Below are 11,760 nucleotides of genomic sequence, written 5' to 3'. Positions count from 1 at the left end.
TATCTATTACGTTATGTATTTGGTTGGAAAGAAACAATATAATCTTCAACAGAAAGAAATGTAACAAATTTATTGGAATCGATCGACAATTTTAAAAGAATATTATAGTCGTAGTCCATTTACAAATAAATAAGAATAAAAAATTGTAATTTTCAGGATTGGTGGAACAGTCCTTTATCATGTTTTCAATGTTTATGATATTAGTAATAAGTTGTAATGGATATTAAGTTACCAATTTTGACAACTAACAGCAACAAAAAGTATTATTTGAAAGGTGTTTTTCATATGTATAAACTTATTTAATTTTTATTGATAAAGGGAGATACAAAGACATGAAATATCACATTTCAGGAGAGAGAAAGGAAAACTAAACAAGAGAACAGTTTATTTGATTGAAAGCTAACATAAGAAGACATCAACTCATGTTAGGTATAGTTGAAGGATGGATCAGTTGTAATTAGGATTGGCCAAAACGTAACCCTCAATGGCCTTGAAAAGAGCATCACCCTTTGCCTTTCCTTCTTGAACCTCCTTCTCATTGGGCTTAGCATCTCCTTTGGTTTGATATTTTACGCTCACCTTCCCAATGGACCCTCCATTTGGGCCTTCACACAATTTTGCCTCAAATGATATCTTTTCCACTGTCTCTGACAATCCTGCACCCCCAACTATGCTGTAATTATATCCCAAATTTGCTTCATCAATTGCTTCTATTTTGTGCAACACATACAAGGTTTGTCCACCTGCATACATACATGTTTATTAATTAATTCATCATATTTATCATTTCTACTAATTTATTAACATTTGTCTATAAAAAAATATAATATACAATTACCCTCGACGAAAGTGAGTTTCTTGATGGTTCCAGGACCACCATTTCCCTCAACGGTTTCAACAGTCTTAATGGCATCAACAGCCTTTGGAATGATGACATCAGCATCTTTCACCATAGCTTTGTAAAGCTTGGCAGGAGGGACAGTAGAGGCGGTTTCTTGCTCAAATGTGAATACACCCATGATTAATTAATTTGGTTTATACTATGAGTTTGAGAGAACAATATATACTATGTGTGTGCCTTATAAGATGAGGAAAAGCTTTCTATTTATAGGCACTGGCTTGGGTGTGGGAACCTCAATTTATTCCTTGGCTTCTTGTGTGAATTTGTTGACTCATCTGTCATGTCACAAATACCAGAGAAGTTCACACTTTTTATTTTTCTATTACCCATCCACAGCTATTTTAAGCTTAGAAAAAGTTGTACTCTCTCTAATTAATATAATAAAAACTTTAATCAATAAAAATTAATATATATATATATATATATAATATAAAATTTAAATTTTATTTTGTTGTTAAATTCATTTTTTCTTAAATTTTATAGAGTATAATTTACACCAACAGTAGTAACATTGTATTATCTCACATAAATTAATTTAAAAAGATGGTATTTTATTCTTATTAAGTAATACTATATTCTCGTTACATATAATACTAATTAAAGAGTATAATAAAAAAATATTAAAATTAAATTTAAAACTATAAATAATACTATTCTTGAGACAAAATATGACTGTTTATATGGGACATGGGGACTATTAAATTTTTTCTCTCAATTTTATCACCAACTAAATTCTATCTTTTTGGGGGGAGTATTAAAATGTTAAATAACCTTTAGCTTTATGCATGGTGCAGACATTCAATTCAAAACACAGAATGTAGACAGAAAAAATTCAACAATGTTTTTTTTTTTTGTTTTTCAACAATGGTGTACTGCTAGTGCTTGCATCGAGTATTGTGAATGAAATGATGATTCAGAAAGAAAGTAAGGCAGCAACCAGGAGTAATATACGAATACGGTGCCGTTTAATGTGGACTAATATTCTAGACGCCCTTCTAGAAGGCTCTTCCCTTTTGTTTTTTTTTGTAAATAATAATATACAGATTAAAAGAGATTTTTAATTTTTCAAAAATGAAATAAAAATACCCCCCAAAAATTGATGAACTCACTGTTTCTTGGGAAATAAATTAAGGGATTTGTAAAGCAATATAAAAATTTATCGATTGTCTTGTAAAAAAATGTATTAATTAATCTAATTAATACATCACTTTTGTTTATACATTTGGCTTAGTAAACTAGACAGTAGATATGACAATAAGACAGAACGGAGATAGATTTTATCTCCTACATTTAATTTTTTTTGAAAAAAACTCTCATCTACTTCTATTTTTTTAGTGTATAGAAAATTTAAATCCGGTTTGTAATAGAGTTCGACTTATCTCTCATATATATATATATATATATATAATTATAAATTTAAAAATTACATCTATTATAATTAATAATTATTACAGTAATAAAATGAAAAAAAAATCTATAAATATGATATCATAGTTTTAAATATTTTAAAAAATATTAAGCATATTCAATATATATATTTATATAAAATTTTAAAATTAAAATAATATCATTGACATAACAGACTCGAATGCGGGAGAATATTAAAATTCTAAAATTTGCTTTCAACTTTTAAATTCACAAAATATATACACCCGCATCCAATTAAAACGAATTTTCTCCACCTAAATATATAAATAAAATTAGATAAATATATATAAGTACAAATTATGTTATAATCTCTATAACAAATTAATAGTGCACTACTAACCAACATATAAGCTAGCAAGCTTGGGTGTTGGCTCTCGTATCCCAGATGACTAGCCAACTTTGAAACAAGCTAATTAATTATTTAACTAAATAACTTATCAATTAATTAAGTTTAAGTTATATTTGAATTATATTTTTTTTAAATAATAAATTTTATTATAATTAACTCACACAATTGTGAAATTTTATATCTTAAATCGGAACCAGATATCTGAACTAACAATATTGACATTTGTCAATTGAATTAAAACTTAAAGACATATATAAATTTGGTATGAATTTTTTCCTCCAATATTTACATTTATATTTATATATAACATCATACCGAATTTTTGTATATTTTTTCATTTTAATTTTATGTTTTTTTTTTAACTATTATATGAGAAATTTTATTCTTTTTCTATTCAATTAAATAATTATATAAAATGCAGACACTGCTCATCTATTAGCGAGCATATATAAATCTAAAGAAGAACCATACAGTTGCCAATAGAGGCAGTAAAGTGGGCGGATATCGTTGAGATGGCCCAATATATTATAAGAAAATTTGTAGGGGTTTTCTAATATATGTCGGCCGCAGACTAGTGGAGTTAGGAATTGGTATTTAGGGGGACTATGAACAAAATTACATATTTATATAAAATTAAATAATTTTAATTTCTTAAACATATGAGATGCAGTTAATATAATTTTTTTATATTGAAATTAAAGATATAAGTAAATTTTGTCTTTAGTTAGTAATTATATGAATTAAATTAATTAATAAAATATAATTTTGAGAATTTAACTAACTGATACAAGACATATTTATAGATAAAAACTATCAAAAATATATTTCACTACTTTTTTATGTAAAAAATATTTAATAATCAACTAATCATAAAACTAAAAAATAACTTATAAATTTATAATGTATAACTCAAATGAACCTATAAAATTTGGGAGGACTGTGTCACATGTGAGTACCTCTCTTCATTTGTCTTTGTATGTAATGTTTAAGTTTTATATTTGACTTATTTAAAATTAAAAAAAAGTTAATAAAGTAAAAAATTCAATGATTTTTTTATTTTATTAAATGATTGTTACTATTATATTCTGATTGGTTATAAATATGCATATAATATCAATTATGAAGTTATTTATTAATGATTGATATTACTCATTTTATTATCTATAGTGAAATTATCACTTTAGAAAAAATTAATATATATTTTTTTTGATAAATTTATCACTCACTCTCCCAAAACACATAAAAATATCATTTTATCTTCTACTACTTCATAGTTAAAATTTTCAAAAATATTCAAAGAATTTAAAACTTTAGGTGAATATGAAACGTCTAAAATATCATTTTTTTTTAAAGAAAACAAAATTAAAACTTTTAAAATACAATTTCTTTTTAAATTTTAAAAAAATATAAAAAACTTAGATGAATATATTTCAAAATATCATTTTTTTAAAAATATTTTTATATAGGTAAAAAAAAAATCATATGCTTTTGAAAGTAAAGATGGTGATGAGGTGAATAATAAAATTTAGCTCATATTACAACAAGTTTTATTATCCAGGCCAATAAAATCTAAATCACACCGGGCTGCCTTATCTAGTTTAAAGCTAACCGCATAATATTGAAAGAACAAAGAACCTACCCGAATAACCATATCAGTTAGAAACTTATAATGATTTATTTGAAAAAAAAAAAAACTACTTTAAACTGTTTGTATTTAAAAGAAAAAAAAGGTTGTTTAATAGATAAGAAGGGATAAAAATTTATAACTTTTGTCATATTTTTTATCTTTAAATTTGTCCAATTTTTTAATCAATTTTTTAATCAACTATGATACAAATGAAATTATGTTGTCTTATCATTTATTTTTTTTAAAAATCAAATGCACTCTTATAATTAATATTAATTAATATTTACTTTAGAGGTTCAAATCCAAAGTTAATGTACATTACTCGCATGACTTGCTTCCCCTTTTAGCAAATTTGATGGAAGTTATGGAATTAATAAAATATTTAAACTGAAAATAATTTTTATAGTTAGAATGAAAAAAGATACAAATCGAATACATGATAGTTTTTATATATTTTTTTATGACTTGATATCTTAAAATGTTTTGGTAATACATATCTATAAATTAGTAAATGTGGTTTTTTTTTCTACCTTTTGGTGTAATTTAAATCGATCAATTTAGATATATTTTTTTAGGTCAAAATATACCTATACAATTTAGACATATTAATTAATGATTTTTGAGATTATAGAGGTGTGATAAAAGAAACTACCATAATCATACTATATTGAAGATTTGTGTGCTAATCTCCCTCACGCGTTTATATTTAGGTCCATTGTTGAGAAGCCTCCTCCCTTGTTCACACTATATTTTATTTCACGATGGCACAAGTTTTTTGTTTGCCCTTGCTAGTTACTTAGCTTTTCAAAAAATTAATATTAATAGTTAGTAATTGTTAGTTATTTTTTTTCTTTGTCACTTTATTCCTTAATATATCACTTTAATCACTAAATTAACTATATATTTTTTAATTACTTAGTTTGATATCTAACTGTTGTAATATGTACAACATCGTTTTTTGTTGCAAACAATCAAATATTTTTATTACAAAATATCAATCAATTAAAGAGTGACAAATTGGTTTTGTGCTTTGGAGGGAGGAATATTGAAATTGAAGAGATTATGTTGGTTCTAAGTCTCCACTAACTTTATTAACATTAATTACTAATATTTATTTTAAATAAAATTTCATATACCATCAACGTAAAACTTAACATCAAGATAAATTATTAATATGTATAGTTTTATAAACAACAACAAATAAATAATTTCTCTTTTAGATTAATTGACACCTCTTATTTATCTTTATATATATTCTTAATCTTGTCAATTAAGTGCGATATGGTTTAATTTTTTCGTTTTGTTGTGGTGTTTATTTTGTTGAAATTAATAAATAAATTTTGATTTAATATAAAAATATTCAATCAATTACTTTAACATCGTAAACGTTGCAGATTTAAATATATAGATATTTTAATCATTTTAATTGTGTCAAATTTATAAATATTTTGTCTGTTTGATGCTATTAAAGATGTTGTAAACTTGTTTGCATATTTATCTTTTTATTTTTTTTATTTTAGTTAATTTATATTTGTGTTGTTTTCAAGCAATGTGTTCTTTTTAACTTGAATAAATAAATATTGATTTTTAAGTTAAAAAAAAGCTTAGAAGTAATTATAATTAAATTTAGGTGTTTTCAATTCAATAATTTAATGATTATAATTGATTAAATGTGTAAAATCAATTATAATATATATATATATATATATATATAAATTAAATCTATAGTTTCTTATTAAAAAATAACTAATTAATTCGTTTGTGCAAAGACTGAGTTGGATGTGTAGAAAAATGTCCAAAAGGAGACACAGTATGATCCATTAGGGTTTGTTGTTGGAGTTGTTTAGGGCTTCAATTAGTTAATTAGTGAAGAAGAATCTCAGAAGGGCCCAATTTACATTCACATAATTATAATAGTTAAACATTAATATACAAGTTATTATCATAACAAACAGGGTTTAAATATTTTGATTAACAACTAGCATATGATAATATAACAACCATAACCATGATGATAATGATAATACTGGCATCGAATATAGAATGAATCATCGTCATCACCTGTTTTAAGTTCACCAAAAATCCATAATCGATGTTGAAAACTTCAGCAGCGACAATACTTTTTGGAGTATAAATAAATAAACCCTGAATTCACACTTCATCTTCTCAATTTAACACTTTTCCCTCTCTTTTCACTTAACCTAACCAAACGTCGTCGTTTTCCGTATTCCTAATTATCAAAACCCCTTTATCAATGTCGGCCACCGGTGGCGCTGCCATCGCCGGCGGAAACCGCAACCGTAATAAACATCTCGGCGAAAATCGTTTCTACAGTCCACCACCGCTAAGGAAACACAGAGAAAAACAAGAACAACAAAGGTCTTCTCTTTCAAGAACTTCGTCGGAGAATAGACCCGGTTCTTCTTCCGATTGTTCGATTTCTTCCCGTGCTACATCTGATATCTCTAATTTAGATCGATTCTTGGAGTATATCACGCCACATGTTGCCGCACAATATCCTCCCAAGGTTTCATCACTTTCAATTCAATTACACTTTTAATTTAATTATTATTAATTTTCTCTAGTAGTTCAAGTAGCATATGCATACATGAACCCTGTTAGTGAATGAATAGGATCTTTAATAAGTCAAAGTTTGATTCTTAAATGAATGGTATTAGTATCAAGCTTTTGTAATTCAATTAAGATATCCCTTAAATTTGGCTGTGACAAAAACAACATAGTATAACGTGCTAGTTTTTTAAGGCTATGTCGGTTATTGGGTTTGTTTTCAAAGCAAATTTTTGGCTTATTTGGGAATGAATGAATGAACAGACAAGTTCTAGGAGATGGAAAACTAAGGAGGCAGAATTACTTCCGTACTATGTACTTGATGACTTGTGGGAATCTTTTAAGGAATGGAGCGCATATGGTGCGGGTGTTCCTTTGGTGTTGAATGGCAATGAATCTGTGACACAATATTATAATGTCTCCTTGTCTGCCATTCAGCTTTATATCGATCCCTCAAAACCTTCCACACGGTTGAGGTTAGTATGTTTCCTTGAATTGAAACATGGCCTTTCTAAATGTTTTTATTGAATGATTCACCGAATTCCTTTCAATGGAAATGACATTCTATTACAATTTTTTTTTTTTTTATTAACATTTTACATTTTGCTTTTGTTATTTGTGACTACTTGCATAACTGTACCTTACCTCTACTTTTGGAATGCTGCGTAAATGAGGCTTAATTTAGCAGCTGAGAACCAGTGGTATCAAATAAAGGTGCTATAGCATTACAGTGTAGCGAAATGAAAAAAATCTGATATGAAAACCGCAAAGCTATCCCAGTTTCGCTACGAGGGCATTAGCAGCCATAGTGGTTGTAGTGACAATAAAGGAAAACAGAGAATTTCAGTTTTTTTTGGAAAAAAAAACTGAAGAGGCGGCATGTGAGTTGACCTATTTTTAACATAGAAAACTGAGAAGTCAGTATTATTAATACTATAATCTCCCTAATACATAAACCTTTCTATATGTAAAGCTTTGTGCTGCCTCCTTTTCCTTTCAACAGGCCATCTTCCACATCCAGCAAGTCTTTCGTGTTCCTCTGTTGAGTATTCAACATTTTAGTGGTTTCAATAATCACTGGTCAAAATTATGAATTATCAGTTTATCTTGAACAATTGAGGTTTTGAGTTAATATTATGTCACTTTTTTTTTTTGTACACAGCATACCTTTTTATGTATAATTGATTTATTGCAACTGTAATGCATCTTCTGATATTTGCCTGCATCACTATTCTCTGGTGCAAGGGAAAACATTAAAAGAAGGATCACGTTTATGTAAGGGTGACTATACTAATAAAAGTATGTACGTATGAGAATTGGCTCTGATACCATTTTAGGTTTTGGATTGGGTTTACCTCATCCTTACAAAATTGGTTTGTAAGGTGAAAGATATCTCTTTATAAACTCTTTTCATGCTTTATCTATTTTCAATGTAGACTTGGATTTTTCCCAATATCTTCTCACTGTTGTGCTATGGAGACACCTTTGGCATATTATAGGAAACATTATTTTAATAACTGAATGTTAGGGACAACCCATAAGTGGGAGGGGAGGAAAGACTAGTAGTTTAAGAACTCACATGTGTTACTGTCATGTATTTGCAATCTTTCATGAAAGTATTAAGTCATGCTACTCATAGCTTTCTTGTTTACCACTTCAATGAATCACATCCTGCAAGTTCTAGACAACATTCAATATGATACATTTTATCTTAGTTTTATAATAACAGACACAATGTTTAGATGCCCACAAGTTCAGATTGATGATACTATCTTATCATTTTACCTTATTAATGTTTTGATCTTATTTTGAAACAAATATAACTACTGTTGAACATATTATCATTCTGATTTCCACCTTATTCCAGGAAATCCAGTCAAGAAAGTGACTCTGAATCACCCAGAGAAACAAGCAGTGATAGTAGTAGTGGCTATTGTCATGGAAGTAGGAATCATCCTAATGTATTGGATGCATGCCATCATGCTTTGGAAAGGGTCTCACTAAGTAAACCTTTGGTGGGTTCATCAAGTGAAGAGACTGAGAGCTGCAACCCTCCTGGTCAACTTATATTTCAGTACTTTGAGCATGAGACGCCTTATAATCGTGAGCCATTAGCAGATAAGGTAAATGTTATCCTTTGGTTGCCTTGAATGCCGAAACTATATTGCTTTTTAACCTAGATCTAGATTTACATCTTAAAATCTTACGATTATGTAACCCTACTCACCCCTTCCAGTCTTAACCGCACGTAAGATCTCATTTTGGAGCAAGATCAATGCAAGATCGTTGAAAAATCATAACAAGATCATTAAATCACACAATTGTGTGCCATCTTGAGCGTTTCTGGTCTCAGATTTACTAGAGTCATGCCCGACCCAGTTGGATAAAAACGAGAAGAAACAAAACCCATCTTTTGAATATTCTCATATTCGAACTGCATCAGTTCCCTCCCTCTCACAACCATCTATGCTTCTTGCACTCTCTCTTTTGAGTTGTGCGACTGCGACCTTCATCCTCTCTCACTGATTCACAACCATCTTTGTCTCTCATTCTCTCTTAATTTGTTAGTTGTTTGACCTGCCAAAGCAACAATACACACACACACACACACTCTGGTATTTTTGATTTGGTAGGATCTTATGATCTTGATTACAATCTTATGATTTGCGATTTTGCTACCCCCTTCGCGATCTTGATCAAAATCTCAATCTTGACAACTTTAGTAACACGTTATCGTATTGCTTGACTCAGATATCTAGTCTTGCAAGTCAATTTCCAGAGTTGAAGTCATACTGGAGCTGTGATCTTTCGCCTGCAAGTTGGGTTTCGCTGGCTTGGTATGTTGTTTTCAACCTCTTGTTGAACATATTATTTTGGCTTGATAATGTACACAATAATTACTAATTCTAAATTATTTGTTGCTATAAAGGTATCCAATATATAGAATACCTACTGGTCCAACACTGCAGAGCCTGAGTGCCTGCTTCCTGACTTTCCATTCCCTGTCAACCGGTTTACAGAGTACGTTTTACTGTCTTTGTTTAGTTTAATTGTTTGCAAAATGATTGTCAATGGGTGTCAACTATATAACATTTTGACCGCTGAATCAGGTTCAAATACTGAGCCGCTAAATATTCATTATTCAAGATGTAGGGACTTGTCATCCAAGCTATCCTTACCTATCTTTGGGCTTGCTCATCACAAGTTCAAAGTTTCTATCTGGGATCCTGATGGAGTTTCTGAATCTCAAAAGGCCAATTCTCTGTCGCGAGCTGCTGAAAATTGGCTTAGGTTATTGCGAGTAAATCATCCTGATTACAATTATTTTATGTCCCATTATACATATTTGAGATAGCAGAACTTTCCCTGAACAGAAGCAGGCCAACTCTCAAATAGCAGCTTACGTCGACCCTGCTCAGTATCACTTCTGTTGTCGATTAAGTGAACTGTTATTTTTCCATGTCTACATACATAAGCGCCAGGATCGCATGTGTTTTCATATTTTACAGCAGCAGGGTCGTTGCTTAACTAGGAGACTTGGGGGGGGAGGAAAGGTGAAAGTAACACATTTCATATTTAAATTGACCAGCTTCTGATTCCACAGAATGAAAAGGCCCTCGACCAAGGTTTTCTGTTTCTTATGTCACTTACTTGATGACGACGAAAATGTTCGATCGATACATATTTGCCCTGTTACTGCTCGTCTAGTACAGTTGATGCTGACATCTGGAGTATACACCCTTTTGGTGAGATGTAATTATCCTCGGGATTTTACTACCCTAAGCTGATTAGGAAATGTTTGCCATTATTATCACACAAAAATCAACATTTTTATATGAAATCTGGTTTTTGTGATCTGCAGTATGTATTTGTATTTTTTTGGGAGGGTTTACATGGGATTGGAATTCAAATGAGATGAAAGTGCTGATGGCTTACCAGCAGTGATTTAAATCATTGTAATTTCATATAACTGCAACCGTTAATTAAAACTCAAACAAATAGACAGCTTAAAAATACCTATGAGAAATTACTGGTGTAATAAATTGAATAAGCAGGTGTAAGGTGTAGTAAGCAGCATATTGATAATTTCTACAGTATCTTAAATATTTGTTCACTCGATTTTAACCTTCAATTTAGTTTATTTTCTAAGTTATAGTTATGCTAAGCAATTTTAAACACATTTGAGTCGTCGAGATTGAATGCATGCTAGCAATCTAAATGAATAAAATCCACTTTAATAGCTGCGTTTCATTTGCTAAAATGACAAAGGTTGTAATGTAATGAATTAATTGTTTCTTGTATGAACCAAATTATTGTCAGAGCACAGAACAAAACAAGAGCTAAATGAATAAATGAGGAGAGTAAATCGCACAACAATTAAAATAGTATTATTCTGTCAAAAGGTTTTATGGGTCTCACAAATCCATTTCTATAATGAATTATTCTCGATGAAAAGGTTTGAAAAAAAATATTTCTCCCATAATAATTTTTTTAAATAATTTTATCCTCATAATTTACTTTATTCACCACAAACCTAATTTTAATAAATGAAAAATATTATTATTTTAATAACTTAATTACTATATAACTTCATGTCAGTAATCAAAACATTTAGAATTTAGATGTAATATTCAATCAAAAACTGCAAGTGGAGACAAATTGTTGATAAAGATGATAGTTTTAAACAAGTATTTGGTGCACTTTCAGAGCGAACATATATACGCACAACTTGGTTATTTAAACTAAGAAGGGAAAAATGATGAAACAGATCCTTCTTGTAATAAGGAAAATTTCAAACAATAATCCATAACTTGGTAATATGATTGATTACAATATACAGTTGGTTTTCCTCTTGCTATATTTATAATAAGATTATGATAACAAAAA

General features: G+C 29.1%; 2 protein-coding genes across 2 annotated transcripts; one reads left to right on the top strand and one right to left on the bottom strand.

Annotated features, from left to right (window-relative positions):
- Positions 1-277: 277 nt before the first annotated feature.
- On the bottom strand, positions 278-1,088 carry LOC101511270 (ABA-responsive protein ABR18-like). The gene is made up of 2 exons (XM_004508118.4): positions 839-1,088; positions 278-743 (listed from the first exon to the last, which is right to left on the bottom strand). Exons 1-2 carry the CDS (start codon positions 1,017-1,019, stop codon positions 448-450), a joined length of 477 nt encoding a protein of 158 aa, XP_004508175.1. The 5' UTR covers positions 1,020-1,088; the 3' UTR covers positions 278-447.
- A 5,145-nt stretch (positions 1,089-6,233) lies between these two features.
- LOC101510957 (uncharacterized) lies at positions 6,234-10,827 on the top strand. Its single transcript, XM_004508117.4, has 6 exons — positions 6,234-6,832; positions 7,138-7,349; positions 8,741-8,996; positions 9,625-9,710; positions 9,803-9,894; positions 9,984-10,827. The coding sequence occupies exons 1-6, from the start codon at positions 6,560-6,562 to the stop codon at positions 10,226-10,228; spliced, it is 1,164 nt and encodes a 387-aa protein (XP_004508174.1). The 5' UTR covers positions 6,234-6,559; the 3' UTR covers positions 10,229-10,827.
- Positions 10,828-11,760: the final 933 nt, after the last annotated feature.

This window comes from Cicer arietinum, chromosome 7 (assembly GCF_000331145.2).
Source record: "Cicer arietinum cultivar CDC Frontier isolate Library 1 chromosome 7, Cicar.CDCFrontier_v2.0, whole genome shotgun sequence".
Classification (NCBI taxonomy): domain Eukaryota; kingdom Viridiplantae; phylum Streptophyta; class Magnoliopsida; order Fabales; family Fabaceae; genus Cicer; species Cicer arietinum.
Note: the sequence above shows the minus strand (reverse complement) of the source record. Positions and strands in the feature narration are given on the sequence as shown.